This window comes from Xiphias gladius, chromosome 22 (assembly GCF_016859285.1).
Source record: "Xiphias gladius isolate SHS-SW01 ecotype Sanya breed wild chromosome 22, ASM1685928v1, whole genome shotgun sequence".
In the NCBI taxonomy this organism is placed as follows: Eukaryota; Metazoa; Chordata; class Actinopteri; order Istiophoriformes; family Xiphiidae; genus Xiphias; species Xiphias gladius.
In genome coordinates this window covers 18,350,812-18,368,131 of record NC_053421.1, presented here as the reverse complement: position 1 = coordinate 18,368,131, position 17,320 = coordinate 18,350,812, and the positions used below count along the sequence as shown (strand labels likewise).

Here is a 17,320-nt window from a genome sequence, read left to right as displayed (position 1 = left end):
AACTCTAATTTCAATCCCAAATCAAGGTCTATTTGGCAATCGGTGCATAGGGGAAAAAAACAACAACCCAGAGACACAGAATGATAGGAAATGAAAAAAAGGCAGACTGAAAAATGAGCAGAACCAATAAAGGACAGAGGAAAAGAAGAGAGAGAAAACAGTTTTATTCAGAGGTAAACGTCAAGCTCAGCAGCAAAGAGTGCAACAGAAAACAAAGACAAGGCCAAGAAGAAAATATCAACACAAGTCAAGAAATCATTCAGCAGTTCTGAGGAGGAAAGAGAGAAAACAAAGGAAAATGTGACAGTAAAGGGTGAAATAAGGGCTCATTAGCTTAAGAAGAGAGCAGAATAGTTGAATTCCTGGACAGTGGGCTGTTATCTCGCATTGGCAGCAGAATTCATTTGAATTCTCCTGTCGGGGGTGTCAAAGCAAGGCCTCTGATCCTCAGCCGGTGTAGCAAAGCCGGCAACAAAAGACTGCCTCCTACCGCAATTCCCAGTCGCGAGTGCGCTCAACTAGTGCGAACGAAACGAGGTTTGAAGCCGCTCGGTAAAGACCGAAGCTCCCGGGGGGTGAGCACAGGCACTGGACAGGCATCAGGCTCATCGGGCAGTGAGGTACAGAGCCACCGAGACACAGACACCAGACGCCGTTAGTGAGGATTTACGGACAGGAAAAGGAAGATTCAGAAGACGACACGGGATCAATAATGACAGCTGTATGAAAAGCTAAAAATATATATGAGAGGTAGATTGATTGAAAAGGCAAAAAACAAAACAAATGAATTTCCACCGACATCCTGACAAAACATTAGTTCTGAGTTTGTGATATTGATACCAGTGTCACAGCTGTCTCTGGGTACAAACGTTGATGCATAACCTCACTCATATGCTCTCACACACACACACGCACACACACACACACACACACACACACACACACAAACACCAACACACTCGAACACAGATTTAGTAAATAATTGTCCAAATAAGTCGTTTAACATTGTACAAAACGTTCTTTTTCTTGTACAGTTTGACCCGTGAAAACTTGAATCACAAAAACCATTCTCACAGTATTTTTTTTTTTTTCTGTACCGTTCGCCAACATTAATACTCTTTAGATTCAGACGACGAGAATCCGTTAAAGGCTTTCAGCAACTGTCTAAAATATATTACATAGCATCCTCCGCCGCCTGCTAAGTGTCCTTCAGTGGAGCGGACAGCAAACGGCTCCTACGGTATTTACAGCCTCAGTCTGTTTAGTCTCTCGGGGACAGGTTGCGATGGCGACCGCGGGCAAAACCCATTTCCGCGTTTCCCGAGGTTCGAGGATCTCGTGACCGGCCCCGCGGCGTCCGTGGATCGGCCGGCCCCGGAGTTCCCCCTCCTCCCGTGACTCAGTACGGGGCGAAGCGGTTGTAGCCCCCCCGGTACAAGCTGGCCTGGTGACAGAAGCAGTTGGCCGGGTGTCAGCGCAGACGTAAACAACATGGCTCTCATCGGTGGCCGCGCGTGTCTCGGCTCAACTCACCATTGTGCCGACTCCGTACGTGGTCGTGGGTCCGACCGAGTGGTGGTAGGGGTCTGCGGCCGTGGCGTAGACCCGTCCGTATCTGGGCAAAAACAACATCAGAGGCAGGTGTCAGTGTCGTTGCAGCGCCAAAAGGCCCTGGACGGGATATTAGAGGGGCTGAGGTCACGGGTCCAAATTCCGCCAGTGCAACCCTAATCCCGCAGGCAGCCCCCGGGATCAGTCTGCAATGTTGGCAAAGCCTTCTGCACACTAAGAATACAAAATATTCTGATTTTATTTTTATTTTTTTAAACTTTGCCTAACAGTAGCCACATTTAGAAATCCACCATGTGTAATTTGTGTGTACTTGTAGATTGAAAGCTATTTAACAAGTCATTAAAACCCCCTGAGTTCCCAGAAACGATACCAAGGACATAAACTCGGTGTCTTTAATGGTGGTTATGGCCTTGGACAAAACTTTTACTTCACTTATTTGAAGAAAATTAAAAAAAAAAAAAAAGAAAAAGGTTCTCTTTATTTTACCGACTGCAGGCCGAAGAATAAAGCGTGACATTTCTTTCTAACCCTGTATTCAGTTATATTTTTGTCTCGTCTGATAAACTTTGACTGCCCCCTGTCGGTTTTGTTGTCATACAGTATACTGCATGCACTCATAGTAAAGATGTCGTAAAGATGCACTGGTCAATGTTGCAAGTGAAAAACTTGCCTGTTTGGGGAAATGCAAAGGCTCTATTCACACGCCAGTATCATTTCTAAGCAAACAACAAACTGTGCCTTTACAGCTTTACACAAATTGTCTGTTGTATACTAATTTGCCTAAGTTTCTCTTTTATATTTTAAAAAAAAAAATCATGCAAGAAAACTTGAAATCATTGCTTTTCACAAGAACATTTGAAATGTTCCAAATCACTTGTGAAATGTCTCCGTTTACAGGAAAAATTGAGTTTTCACATGTGGAAAAAAAAAAATCATGTAACAGGCTGTGAAAATGAAAAAAAAAATAAATAAATAAAAATATATATATATATATATATATATATATAGCTCAACCCATACAGCATTTTTGAGACCAATACTAATATTTGAGTTATCTGATAAAGATACATCAGTTTTTTTTTTTTTTTAATGAACACTTAACATAAATAAAAATTGAGAAAGACCCCTTAAATTATTTCCTTTTTTTTTGAGGAATTGTGACCAGAGTATGTACTGAGTCAGACATTTTAGTAAACTGAATTTATCAGTGCTCTCTGGTGTATAATGCCTCATTCATATTTTGGCATTTTCATACTGATATGTCTTGTTATTTATTGGCCAGCGTATGCACCACTGCTGATATATCTACAATAGCTAATATCAGCCTGGGTAATTTATTGGTCTAACTCTAGAAAAAAAATTGAATGTGCAGAAAAGGCTTCCTGTCTGTAGAGATCATGTCACCTGAAGTATAAGCTGGTTGATAATGTTAAAAACATCATTCTGAGGAATACATTAATTACTGTGTGTAGTGTTTATCCACCTACCCATCACTGTAGGTCGCAGTGGCAGCAGATGCTGATTGAGCCACTCTGTAAGCTGTTGGATAGCCACCCTGAATGCAAAAGTTGAAGTAAGATGAATGCAGCAACAACAGGCATTTTACTGGTTTCAGACAACAGTGTGAGAATGCAGAGTGCAGATACATACATAGACTTCTGCTCCATAAAGTCCATCCTGATATACAACCCTGAAAAAAGAAATTTATAAAAAAAATATTAAGATGTTTTGCAGTGAATGAAATACATGTTGACCAGGCACTAGTACTTGGACGCAGACTCTTACCCGGGATAGGCGGGCACGGCAGCAGGTGTGGCGGCAGCAGAGCGAATCGTGTTGTAGACGGCTCGACCTCGACCGCGCAGAGCGGATCCCCGGTAGGCCAAGGTGGGAGTCGCCACAGGGTACGGGAAACTGGCAACTAAAGAAACAGAGGAGAGAAAAAAGCATTGAATTAGAAAAGGTCAACTTTATGGTGCCGATGATCTCATGCCAGTAATATATCGGGAAGTTTTCTTACCTGTATAGAGCTCGGGTGCATACATTGCTCCCATGACAGGGTTAATCTTCCATCCAGAGGCTGCACAGACAAAAGAAAAAAATTGAATCTCTCACCCCTCAAAAGAGAAATGTGCAGTTATCAAGGACGTGTTTCTTACTTGAAATTTCACCATTCACAAGAGGCGTCTGGGGCTTCTTGGTCACTACTCTTGCAGTGGCATTATTAACCTGGGGAGACAAAGAACAAGAAAAAAAAGGCCATGATAAAGGATGGTTATGCAGAATATTAAAGCGGAAACCTACAAATAGTAGGGAATTCTCACTTACCTCAATCTTTCTCCCTTCCACAATTGTCCCATTCAGCTTTTCTCGCGCTCGGTCAGCCTCAGTTGCACTCTCGAAGGTGACGAATCCAAAGCCCTGCAAGGTTATATTGTTAATTTCTTTTGTTTATTGAAAATCCTTCTAATGTTGGCTTCCACTCTGATAATGTTTCTGTGATACTCACCTTGGACCCCCTCTCATTGAAGATAATTTCTACATCAAGGATCTTGCCAAATTGCTGCAAGTGTCATAAATCACTGTTTACCATAATTGCATCCATATGATCAATCTGCATATTCTTATCATTTCTAGTTCAAAAGTAGGGTGAACTTCGTACCCCAAACATCTGCCGGAGGTCTGGGTCTCTGAAGCGGAACGGGATGTTGGAGACATGGAGACGTTTCGGTTGGGCCTTACCTGACCCCTCCTCCTCACTTCCACTTCCTGCCCCACCCCCTGATGACACCGGCACGCTCAGAGACTGGGGGTCAGAGGTCACAGTGGCCAAAGCATCCTCCTGACAGTGAGAAAGTATGAAACAGGAGGACGAGGAAGAGGATGCAAGCACGTGGAATAGAAGAGGAATGGACACGAAGGAAGAGGACGTGAAAGAACAAACAAAAACAAAGACGGAAAACAAAAAATGGAAAATGAGATGAGACAGATGTGAGGAAAAATGGGGAGAGGGCATCAGTAGAAAAGCAAAGAAAGAAAGGAGAAAAAATAATAAAGTCAATTAAACAAATTTAGCAACATCTTTTCAGAGATTTTCTGTTTGTCTAAAGATTCAGTTGCGTAAGCATCACATGGCATTAGGCAAAGATAATTTTCATGAAGTCAAGTGATCCAAACCAAAGTTCAAAGAGCATTCAGCAACCAGTGATCCTTCTCAGGCAAATGTGAGGAGGCGTGAAAAGGGCTCCATTTTAGTGAGGCGTCTTTAAATACATGCCTGTAGGAGAGTTACTAAAGACTAATGCACGGTACTCTACCAATACAGATTACATATCTGACACAAAAACTTCATATGTTCACTCCAGCTGTGGCAAAGAGAGGTAAATAAAGTTTAAATTCCCCAGAAAAATGAGAAAGACTGTAACTTATAAGCACTCACATTTTCTAAGCAGTTGTAATAATCTATAAAATACATTTAAAACTATAGTAATATTTAACTAAATAAAACTGCCCCATGCAGAAAAGTTCAAGGACTAATGGGCCAAAACCAAAACATTCACTAACCCACAATGCACCACGATGCTAGTGTGTGCGCGTGTAGAGGTATGTGCATGTATGTGTTGGTCAACCAGCATCATCAACCATTGCAAAAACAAAGTTAAATATTTTTTTAAGACAAATGAATGAGTCCAAACAAGAGTATGAGAATGAAAAGGTCTGCAAGAAAGGCAAAAAAAAAACAAAGTACAGCGAGCTTCAGCAGTGAGAGAAAGAGAGGGAGCAAGAAAAAATAATTTTAAAAAGCAGCTTTTTACGGGGTAATGTGCTGATATGCGAAAAATTAAACTCTAACGGAAATAAGAACTGCAGTCCCAAGACTTGAGTATTAGCATTCTAGTACCAAAAGGCAGATAAACAGTGGAAAAGGCCTCAGTGCAGCAGTGAAAGATAAAATTAAACCAAAGTAAACAAGGCAAAGAAAGTGCGCAAAAAGCTTGAAAAGGAAGTGGGTAATGGGGGGGGGCAAAGGTGGCAGAGATCAAAACTTAACGTTCCACAAGGGTCAGTCTGGGGGTCACGGTGCTGCTTTTTTGCCAAAGGTTAGGGGTCATTTGTCAAGGGGCATAATTAATAAGTGGGAATTGACAGAAAAACAGAGACATATACACACGGGAGCGTTACAAACACAACGCACACAGGCCACTGTATTACATTACACTGGCTGGCTGTGGCTAACTACAGTAGACAGCAGACCATCACATCCACCCGCATACACACCACACAGACACAGGCTAGAGTGGAGGGGAATAGGGGGACAGGAAGAGAGGGTTGAGTTGGGCGGTGGTGTCATGTCACGATGCAGATTTGTGTTTCTGGACCTGAGTGATATTTCAGAGGGGGAAAGGGGGTCATCTGGTCAGCCTCCCCCTTTCACCCCCTCCCTCCATGGCGACGTCTCAACTTTCCCCCGAAAATCAGCACGGACCCAAGTATGTCAGGGGCTCTAGTAATAAAATATATAGATGGGGCCACAAAACACCATTTATGAGAGGAGCATGAGAGATGTGCTGCAGCGGCAGGACGCAGAGCCGGCCTGCCACACAGATCAGACTAAACACCTCTGTCTTTATCAGGCTGCATGTTTTCATGCCTGAAGGAGATTTGTTTAGTGCATGCCATATCCTAAACTGCAAAAAAAATCTCAATCTGGTCAAATAACATCTGTCTACATGGAGTTTTGAAAACTCAACTCAGAAGAAAATCTGCCAATGCAATAAATTTTTTTAAAACCCATTTCCAGAAATGAGCATCTTGAAAAATGAAAGGAAAATGCAGGTTGCTGCACTAGAATCAAGAAAAATAAAACTTAATTTTAGAAAATACTTGAAAGTGTTATATGACTATATTTTTGTACTGCCATTATTGATGCATTAATTAGTAAACAGCTTATTGTTGTGGTCGGTCAAAGTGGAGCTGCGTTTTACTTCAAGCTGTTTAGTTAATCGATAAGAATGCATCAATTTTTAAAAATGATTATATGTTTTGTGATGTAAAATCAGAAAACCTGAAAAGTAACTAGTGACAATAACTGCCAGATAAATGTAGTGAAGTATAAAGTATAACATTTCTCTCTGAAATGTAGAGGAGCAGAAGCATCTAGCAGCAAAAAATGGAAGCACTCAACTAAAGTTCAGTTACCTCAAAACCGTACTTAAGTAAAGTACTGGAGTAAATGTACTCAGTCACTTCCCACCACTGGACATAATCTTACTGCACTGTCAGATTTCTTAAACACAATAGGAGACAGAAATGGCTTCTTAAGAATTTCTGCAGTATCATAAACTGTGATAAATTTACATAGTAAAAAAACAAACATCATTCTGAGGTTAACATCTACAGTCCTTTACAATTATTGACTTTATCTGCTGCTCAAAAAGTTTCGCCACTGTAATAACCTTTTATGTTCATTCCTTTTATACCCTTGACCAGAGATCAGTTTGTTTTCGGAAACAGACCCATTAAACCATAACATTACATCATGTATACTCTTCTCCCTAAACTCTCAATATCAACACAAACCTTCACAGCTATAATCATGTCATGACAGGTGATTTGTTTTATTGCCAGCTAAATAAGACACAAGGGAGAAGGAAAAGTGGGGATTTATTTTCAACAACAAATCCCCTCTCAGCTGCCCCCCCCCCCACCAACCGCCCACCCCACCTCACCCCACTTTGCTGTACTGCGTGTGTGAGCGGCATTCCCATACATGGACATAACAGTGGAGGTGGGGCTCTAAATATAGAAGGAAACTCTATCTGGCCATGTTCCTCTGATAGGACATATAGAGGGACTACCTGTCACAGCAGGGCTTCTTGTCACATTAACTTCCTGGGGATCGTATTTTACCGGGCCACAAAGTTCTTGTCATGATGTGAATTCCACTGACCACTTCACAAAACTGTTCTTACCGTGGTACTGGATGACAGAGTTTCCGTCCCGTCGTGCTGAGGGCCCTGGTAGACTCTGAGCTGGGGATGTTCGGGGTACTCTGAGCTCGGATGTGCAGAGCTAAAGTCAAGAGGTGGCAGCCTGCCCGCGGATGCTGGCGGACCTTGACCTGGAGGGGGGTAGGAGGGAGGCGGGGCATAGACCTGAGGCAGGGCGGGGTCGCCGCTGCCAGGGCCCTCCTGGGTAGGGCCTCCCTGAAGAGGAGAGAGGGGCAGGGGTCAGCCAGTGATACCAAGGAGAATATCTGAGCTAAGATGTGTAAACAAACCAACCACCAGATGTTGCTGATGTTAGAGCTCTTCTGCTTTTACAATATAATGAAATGTCCCAAGTTTGAATAAACGTACTCTACAGACAAACTGTACCACAATGACAGATGCATGAATGTTACAGAAAAGGGACACACATCTGATTTTACACATGAAGATCAGTTTACTTGTCACAGGGAGTCTTCTGTTGCTCTGGAGGAAGCTTTTTAAAGCCTGAGATAAAAATGTCATCAGGGTTTTCTCAGCTTGGGCCTCAGACTTCTAACGTTTAAGAGAAAATCTTTTTTTTCTTTTTTACAGTCTTGGATTGTGAAGTTTAAAGGATTTGGATATTTAGCAGGCAGGGAGGGAGGGTCTGATGTAGAGAACGCTGAGTTTTGATACTCTGTGGGAATTTTGGGATCCAGTGTTTTTTGCTGCTTTACCTCAAGAGGAACTAAACGCCTCTGCGGCTTCAGTTTTCACATTTTTTTCTGAGATTCTGTCTATTGTGAGTGCTCCAACTTAGTGGAAGCATAATGTCGAATCGCTGGAGTGCCTCTTTAAAAAGCACATCTGCTCACTAATCCCAACCTTTAAATGTCCATGTGCTTCATAACTTCTATTCAAAAGACTAAAATTAAAAGAATCTCTAACAGCCAGAGCTAAAACAATTAGTCAATTAACTTAAAATGCCAAATATTCCCTGGATCTCGCTTCTCAAATTTGAAGATTTGCTGGTTTACTCGGTTTTATATTAATGTAAATTGACTTTCTTGACGGCTAAACAAAAGATCCTTGGGCTCAGGGAAACTGTGATGGGCATTTTGCACTATTTTCTGACTTTTTATAAATGACATGATCAGTCAGTTAATGGAAAAAATAATAGCACAATCAATGTAGCTAATATCGAAGCCCTACTGAAAGGGGTTTACGTTTGAAGGACTGATGTGAAACCCTGAGCTACACGCTTTAAAAGATCTGGTCAGTACAGCCTCATTTTACTCAAATCACATTATTATTTCGTTGAGTGAAGTATTGTTTAAAAACAGTGCAAAAAAGCCAAACTTTAACATCTTAAAGTAAGTAACAGTAAGACAGTTAGGCAGAGAAATATACATGTGAATGCATATGAAAACAGGTCTAAAATGCACAAAAACAGAGGTGAACAAACATTCCTGTACAGCCTCAATACAAGTGAATTACCCAGATATGAGCTAAAAGCATTTTCTTACCCCTTTACTGCATTCCTCGATCTCTGATGCATTTTCCAACAACTGCTGCATGTTTTAATGCCAGCTGACCACCCGCCCACCGCACCATAAGTTCCACTCAGCCACCAATCAAATCAACTGATTGCCAGAGCAAAAGGGACCAGGAGGCGACACCAGCTGTGGTCATCTGTAACTGTCAAACCCCCCCCCCCCCCCCCGCCTTCACTTTACAAACTCATGAACGCACACACAAACACACACACACACACACACACACACACACACACACACACACACACACACACTCAACCCAGACTACAGACAGAGCTCTTCCCCCAAGATGAGGTATTTACGAATGTAAATGCTCCTTCAGTTTCAAGACAGTATATCATCCTAAAGGTCGCCTCTAAGAATACCAGGTTTGATGGGCCAGCACGGTTTTATTACTTCACAGACACATTTTTTTCACACAATGCATTCCCAGCTACATTTATTAAATTGACATTAACATTATGTATGAGTATGCTCGGTTGCCTTTCAAATAGCGGAGGACTTCATCTATAAAATGAGTTCTTACATTTTCCCGTTTGGTTTCCATTCCGTTCTGAGTGACTGGATAACCAGTCGTGTAAAACATGTAAACCCTGCTGGAATAAGCTTAAACGGCTTATTCAGCCATTCTTTTACTGGTAATATTTGTGTCTTCATGCTCAAATATTTAGGAATCGTCAATAGTACGTTGGTGGCAGTAAATGGCAGTACAACACAGATAATCACATCTTTCTGAGAGATATTGTAAGTGCAGTTATTACTTCACTATCTAGAAATGACTGGTACTTGTATTTATCATCTTGCTTATCTTATGATTTTGTGCAACTCAATATTTTTGCTCCGGCACATTTGTCCACTTAGCAACCACTTTGCAGATTAAGTAGGTTGTATGCAACACGAAATAGCCTCGTAAAAATACAACTGTTGTACTGCCTTAGCTCAATGAGATTAGTTATTTCTTGTATTATCTGAAAAGAGTGACAAGATCCCTTCAGCCTGTAAAGAAGCATACAATCACTGGAAATCCAAGCAGGGAAATTCCCCAGACATTGAAATCATGCTCACTTCTAGACGCTCTAAGCAAAGCCATACCTTACCTTTACTTTTGTAAACATTTCAATGAAAATACTTGTTTACTTTTAATTAAGTAAAATTTTGAACACATAATGTTACTCTTAAGTATAGCCTGACTGAAACTTAATTTTAATCAATTTTTAAAAATTGTGAAAACGTGACTATAATAAATTGCCGAATATCATAACAAAAAAGTATCAAAGAACAATAACCTCAGGATGCACTACCCGGGACGTTTTAAAGTTGAACATTAACTTGTCAGTGCTGTCTGGTGGACAAACCGTGTAACAGCGACACTATTTCTAAATTATCTAAAATGTATCTTTGGGAATTTTTGACAAATATGCTGATACCATTTTATCAGCAACAAGCATATATTTTGCCAATATATTGGCCAATTTATTGGTCTAGCTCTACTCTTCGTGGAGTATTTTTCCACTTTCCCTTACATAAAGGACTAGAGAAGTTCGATCTCTACGTCTACGTGTTTGCCTGACAAGCAAAATGCCACGAGTTTGTCAGCCAGCTTCAGGATTTAGAAAGATCTGATATAATTAAAACTCTCTCCTCTGTCATCTCATGATGTCTCACATATCTCTCTATCAGCTGTTGCACTTCAGAGGTGTGAAAATCAAAGATATGCAGATGCTGGTAAACAATAAAGGATTAATTGGAGGAAGCGTGGCTGAAGGAACGCTGATTGTGGGCCAAATGCTCGAGCCAAGTTTCTAAACTGCATACGCTAAAAGAATGTTGTCTCCAGCTGGAAACAGTACAGACCCCATCAGAGAGTAGATTTAGAGTCCCACAGCTTTGCAGAGCTCTCTCTTTCTCAGTCCATCAACTTGTTAAATCGGAGTACTGGTTCTCAGCGGGCCAGGCGTAATACAACGCCAGGGATCTGATGTAATACACCCAGCAAGTGTGTTTTAGGACCCGTGTACCTATGTAGGTCAACCACTGAATGAGGAAGCAAGTGATGAAACTAATTGCACTGTGGCTACGTGGTTGTAACATTTGACTGTCGTAGAAATGTCTGCGGTCTGGTTGAACGTTGTTGCTCTGTCATGTATGTCCCGTTTTGTTCTGCACAGAACATAAATGAGACTAAAAGTCGACGGCAGCTGTGAGCACAGTGGTCTTTATCATGTGCTGCAGGACAAATTGGAAATGGAAATTAATCTAAATAGATTTTTTTCCCCTGTTGCTGTCGTTTTTCTTCTAAATCTGGAGAGCACAGCGTAACGACAGATTCTCCAAGGTTGTGACTCGAACTCCATTCTGTCTCAGTTTAGTCATTCAGTGGCAGCCTTAACTCTCATGCTGGGAAATGTTTTTAACGCTAACTTTTGCCTGTATTGTCTCCCATTTATCTCAAGAAACAGCCACAGTCTGACTCTCTCGACCCCCTCGCAGATAGAAAAGTGACAGAGGAGTGAAGACGACACAATCTGTTAGATACCACCGTCAACCCTCCTCTCTTGCTTTGTATTCCCACAGACTGTAGCTACCGGCCCCTCTGCCTGGTGCAGTATCACAGTGTCAGCAGGCGTACAGACACCGTGTCCCCTTCTCCTTCCTTGCAGGCTTTTTTTGATTTCCATTTGTTCCCTCTTTCTCTCGTCTCCCTCCTCAGCTGTCAGCTCGTGGTCAGAGGTCAACGGCTCTGGGCCAGGTGCCTGCTGGGACAGCTGCCACGGGATTTGCACACAGACGACACTAACTGCAGATGTGGCCTTTTAGTGCTGGCCAACTTACAAATGCTAGCAACACGTAGCTCACTAAATGAAACAAAATGTTCCATTTTCCATCCAGCCACTCTCCTTACCCTGCTTTATCCTGCAGAGCTTGCCTAAAAGAGAATAAAGACGATTTTGGCTTTTATTAGACAGTTGATAATGAAGAGAGACAGGAAAGATTTTTGAAGGAGATAAAAACAAGACTGACATGTTTGATAATTGGTTGTCTCAGCAGAATACCCCAATTTTTCTAAAAAGAGATGATGCACTTCAAACACACGAATCTTCAAAATTTTTCACCAAACTGCTGAAGGAGCACTCCATCCTTAGAACCACAACATTTTATTGAAAGTACAAAAAGGATTCAGGAAGGCAATTTAATTCCTGAAATTAATTTTATTGTGCCAATGCGTTTTGGAGAAGTGTCTCCTTCCTCACGGCAAAACTGATTACAGGAATCGGGTTGTTGTCATTAACATTTGGACATTCAGTAGAACACTCCTGGGCCTGAGCCACCCCTGATGAAGGCCTGTTTGTACTGAAATGTGAGAGCTTTTATTATTGTTCCACTATGGACAAGCCAGTTAATAAAGACTTCATCCCCTTTTGACAGGAAGATGGCCTTGAAACCAAATTTTTTCCTTATTTTGGTTCCAGTCAGCTCCAAAGAATACTTGTCTCTACACCTGTTTTCTCAGGTTTCCTAAATAATTCCATTTTTATGTGAATATTATGTACAGACTACTAAATACACAATATCTTAATGTACAAAAGTAAAGGTAGGTGCACAAGAGGCAGTTTTCACACCTATTTTAAGTAGAGTTGGCTTCAGAAAACAGGATAGGTGACAGAATCTCCTCCCGTGATTATCTGATTAGGAGAGGAAGGCTAAAAATACAGCTGGTGTGAAGCACAGAGACAAGGTAGAGAGATACCAGATGCATTGTGGTATTAATGGTATGTCAGGGACACTTAGACACACACACACACACACACACACACACACACACACACACACACACACACACACACACACACACACACACACACACACACACACACGTATACACGCATATACACTTGTACAGCCTGCCGGCTTCACTTCGAACAGTGAACTAAAGATAACCCCCGACAAGTCTTTAGTATTAAATAAAAAAGGTCTTTTTCACCCAGCTCCCATCAGGCCTCTTTGATTCGATCATTCCTCTAATATGCTCTGTGCATGAGGTATCAAGTCACTACTAAACTAAATTAGATATAAGATGTGACTCACTGAGTCGAGGGAACAAGGGCCCTTTGCTTTCTTATTCTTAATTTAATGTTTTCCTCCTCACTGGGGATATGTTGTATTGATAGTTTATTGGCCACCCTGACATTAATTTCTAATTTACAATTAAAAAAAAAAAACAATTAGAGTTGAAACGATTAGGTGATTGACAGAAAAACAACTGACAATTTTGATAGAAATCGATCGTCATGTTTTAAGTAAAAATGCCAAAAAACTAATTGGTTTCATCTTCTTAAATATGATTATTTGCTTATTTTCTTAATCCTCTAAAATAGTAAACGGATTAAATTTTGGTTCTCAACTTTTGGTTAGATTAAAAAAAAAAGACATTTTAACATGTCAACGTGGAGTCTGAGAAATGTTGATGGGCATTTTTCTCAGTATTGTGACATTTTGGCAACCAACTGAATAACTAATGGTACTGCAGAATAATTGGAAAAAATGAAATTAACTGTCAGTTGCAGCCCTAAACTCATTCAACTATGGATTTTATGCCCATTTTTATTCATATAATGACATACCTAGTCTTTTATTTCCCACCCCTGAATCCTGAGTCACATTAGACAAAGACTCAAAAGCTCCCAGGTGCCTGACAGGCCGGACATTTATGTGAAATTTTGGAGTTTACAGAGCAAATGAACGAGAGTGTTTACCTGAACTATGCTGGGGTAGCATGTGGTTGTCTGTGGGTAGACAGGCAGTCCATAAGGCTGGAGAATCACAGTGGGTGAGGAGAGCATGGCCCAAAAACCACGCACAAGGAGACTGGGAACAGTGGAAGAGGAAGAGGAAAAGGAGAGCAGGGGGAAAAGGAAGGGTTGATATGGACACGGGAGAGCAGGCGATCAGGCGGGGGGGAAAAAAAGAAGAAAAATACCAACAGGAGAAAACAGAAGATCCAAGAGGGCGAGGGGAAAGAAGGTTAAGACTCTGTCAAACAAGAAAATATAAAGAAAGTCCACAAAACAACCAATGTCCTGCCAGGAAAAGACAGGAGAAAGCAAGTGAGCTTCTGTGTGTCCATCAGTTGATCACGGAGCCTGACAGACAGAAACACATGCTCAGGGTCCCATTTCAGTTTTATAAATAGTTACACATGTCCTTCTCTCTGAGTTTACCACCTTACCACCCTCACTCTCACACACTTTGTTGTGCAAGATTTCTCATAGCTTGTTACACATTTTTGTACAATAGCAGCCTATTCAGCAGGGCTTCAGTGGAGGAGAAAAACGGCTCCTTTGATTCCTTGTGTATCCTAACGTTAAAAGCTCCAGCATTTAGTCTGACAGCTGAGCGTCTGTTGTCATTTTCATGTACGATATGACGATATTTATGATACACACACGTCTACAGGCCAGCAGGAAAACACGCACACGCACACGCGCACACACACACACACACACACACGCACACACGTACATTTGAAGATAGTACATCCCAACAACTGTGACAACAACAGACAATGATATCTTTATACACGGTCATTGGTAACTCCAGTGTTTTCAGCTGTTGCTTTCCGTTTGTCCAACAGAGGGCGACAAGACCAATGTTTCCCGCTTCCGTTCGGGCGCAGAGGAGCATGACGGGATATGTAGTGTGTGTGTCGGCCCTATAAATAAAAGAGAACTTCCTTTAACGTCCTCTTTACTGTGCGAGCCTGAGAGTGACAGGTACGGGCTGCGGCTTTTTGCTACTTCACAATATAAACATACAACATTTAGACTTGTAAAATGCACAGAAGTTCATAGGCAATAAAAGGAAGCTCAGATATGTGTGAGAATATTTCTTTTAAATGGCCTATGTGGCGTTTTGTAATGGATTGTTAGAGGGAAAAGCTAATTCGGCTAAGCTAACGCTAGCTTATCACACTGAAAAACGTGGCGCGGTGCTACCGTGGCCTAGTCGTTTGGCTGACAAATTGCAGGTTTCTATTGCATATTTATATGATTTTATTAGAGTTAAAGACGAATTTTAATCAATCTTTTCTGGCTTAGTAGTGTCTTTTCATTTTATTAATACACTACCTGTGTTTCCGTGGTCCTCACGACCTCAGCTAAATGTGCTGCTACCTATCTTAGTTAAGAGGTTTAACAGCTATTTTCAGGGAAATTCAACATTTAAATACAACTCAAATTCCTGTTATATTGAATTTCCTTCCAAATTGTGACTTCGTACAAGTTTGACAGATGAAACGTCAGAGAAACTGAAATTACATTATTTTAAAACGGCAGTCACAGCCCTCAGTTGGTCATTGAAATGTGAAGATGTTTTGATGCACAGCTGTTTCATATTTTAGAAAAACTAATATAGTTGCAAGTTCAGTGCTGAAAAATCTGATTCAATTGAGCCGATTAAGTCTGAATGGGACTAGCCCCAGGAGATGTCAGGTCATCATTAGAACTTTGTACCATTATTTTCATAGTTGCATAGATGTTTTTCAAGCTTCCTGTGAATCGTTACACATCTTGGTAGTTTAAAAAAATTGCTTTTTAATATACTTAAACTGACTAACCTAATTTCACAGGCACTTCTAAGCCGCCATGCCCGTTGCCAGGAGTTGGGTTTGTCGCAAGACATATGTCACCCCCCGCCGTCCCTTCGAGAAGTCCCGTCTCGACCAGGAGTTGAAACTCATTGGTATGCTGTGATTTCACCAACACTATGCAATGGCCTTATTTAAAATGCATTTAGTTATACCTCGTGTTGCCCTTTTTTCTTTTTTACTTTGTTAGACTAAACTGCACTGAACTAAAAATCTATTCTTTCTTTCAAGGCGAGTATGGATTGAGGAACAAGCGTGAGGTGTGGAGGGTCAAGTTCACCCTGGCCAAAATCCGTAAAGCTGCCCGAGAGCTGCTGACTCTGGATGAGAAGGATCCCAAGCGTCTGTTTGAAGGTTATAGAAATAAGATCACATTACGCTGCAATCAGTGTGTTGGCCAATGATTTAATTATCAACTGTCAGACTTTTCTGTGGTGTCACGAATTCCTCGTCAATGAGGCCACTATTGTAACTTTTCTTCAAATACCATTCATAGTGTATGTGTCTGTATTTTTGGAATTGTAAATCAATGACTCCTGTGTGGTTTTCCAGGTAATGCTTTGCTCAGGCGTCTGGTAAGGATTGGTGTGCTGGATGAGGGTAAGATGAAGCTCGATTACATCCTTGGTCTGAAAGTTGAAGATTTCTTGGAGAGGAGGCTGCAGACACAAGTCTTCAAGCTTGGACTTGCCAAGAGCATCCACCATGCCCGTGTCCTTATCCGCCAGAGGCACATTCGGTAAGCTCTAAGGCTCCTGGGGAACAAATGACAAATATTATAGGGTTTTAAGTCTTCTGAGGGACTCATGAGAAACTGTTGATGCTTCATGTTCCATCAGAGGACCACCAACTTGTAACGCTCCCCGCTGAGATCAGTTAAACATTTCAGCAAGGTCAATTCGGTATCAAAACCGTACACCTTGTAAGTAGACATTGCCCAGAGCCAATCCTGCCGCCGAGGGGCTCAGACTGTGCCACTGGTGTTGTGGCTGTCAGGTAAGGTACGGGGGATTGCACCTCGGGCAATTGTAGTCCTCACTACACCTTGGGAATTGTGATGTCAGATTCGCTCAGGCTGATGATTTAAGATTATATGTTCAGATTTTCTGTGGTGTCACGAATTCCTCGTCAATGAAGCCTGCAGTAAACTGATGGCACTAACCCATGTGCGTGTGTAAGTGTAATAAAGTTGGATAAATTAGTTTGACGCTTTGTCATCCAGTTAAATTTCTTTTTTTTTTTTTTTAAATCTTTTTAAACGTGAAATGGACAATTTTAAGTGTTTTTTTTCTAAAATCATTATTCGTCTGTATCTTGGCAGTGTGCGCAAGCAGGTGGTGAACATCCCCTCCTTCGTGGTTCGCCTGGACAGCCAGAAGCACATTGACTTCTCCCTGAGGTCTCCATACGGTGGCGGACGCCCAGGTCGCGTCAAGAGAAAGAACGCCAAGAAGGGCCAGGGTGGAGCTGGAGGAGCTGATGACGAGGAGGAGGATTAAGAAGGATGTTGTCCAGGGAGTGTATAACTTCCTGTTCTGTCAAAATTTTCAATAAAAGTTTTTGACCAGAAAAACTGAGTG

At 41.5% G+C, this 17,320-nt stretch overlaps 2 protein-coding genes across 3 annotated transcripts; one reads left to right on the top strand and one right to left on the bottom strand.

Moving 5' to 3' along the window:
- Window positions 1–149: 149 nt before the first annotated feature.
- Window positions 150–14,227, bottom strand: rbfox1l (RNA binding fox-1 homolog 1, like). 2 transcript variants are annotated; one of them, XM_040116877.1, is made up of 12 exons: window positions 13,852–14,227; window positions 7,545–7,778; window positions 4,235–4,414; window positions 4,082–4,135; window positions 3,901–3,993; window positions 3,732–3,801; window positions 3,593–3,652; window positions 3,358–3,493; window positions 3,223–3,262; window positions 3,060–3,127; window positions 1,534–1,615; window positions 150–1,444 (listed from the first exon to the last, which is right to left on the bottom strand). In XM_040116877.1, exons 1-12 carry the CDS (start codon window positions 13,936–13,938, stop codon window positions 1,400–1,402), a joined length of 1,149 nt encoding a protein of 382 aa, XP_039972811.1. In that variant the 5' UTR covers window positions 13,939–14,227; the 3' UTR covers window positions 150–1,399. The 2 variants fall into 2 exon arrangements, with proteins under 2 accessions (XP_039972811.1, XP_039972812.1); XM_040116878.1 differs by lacking the exon at window positions 13,852–14,227 and adding an exon at window positions 9,068–9,160.
- A 538-nt stretch (window positions 14,228–14,765) lies between these two features.
- Window positions 14,766–17,313, top strand: rps9 (ribosomal protein S9). Its single transcript, XM_040117167.1, has 5 exons — window positions 14,766–14,868; window positions 15,723–15,835; window positions 15,972–16,094; window positions 16,293–16,479; window positions 17,062–17,313. Exons 2-5 carry the CDS (start codon window positions 15,739–15,741, stop codon window positions 17,237–17,239), a joined length of 585 nt encoding a protein of 194 aa, XP_039973101.1. The 5' UTR covers window positions 14,766–14,868; window positions 15,723–15,738; the 3' UTR covers window positions 17,240–17,313.
- Window positions 17,314–17,320: the final 7 nt, after the last annotated feature.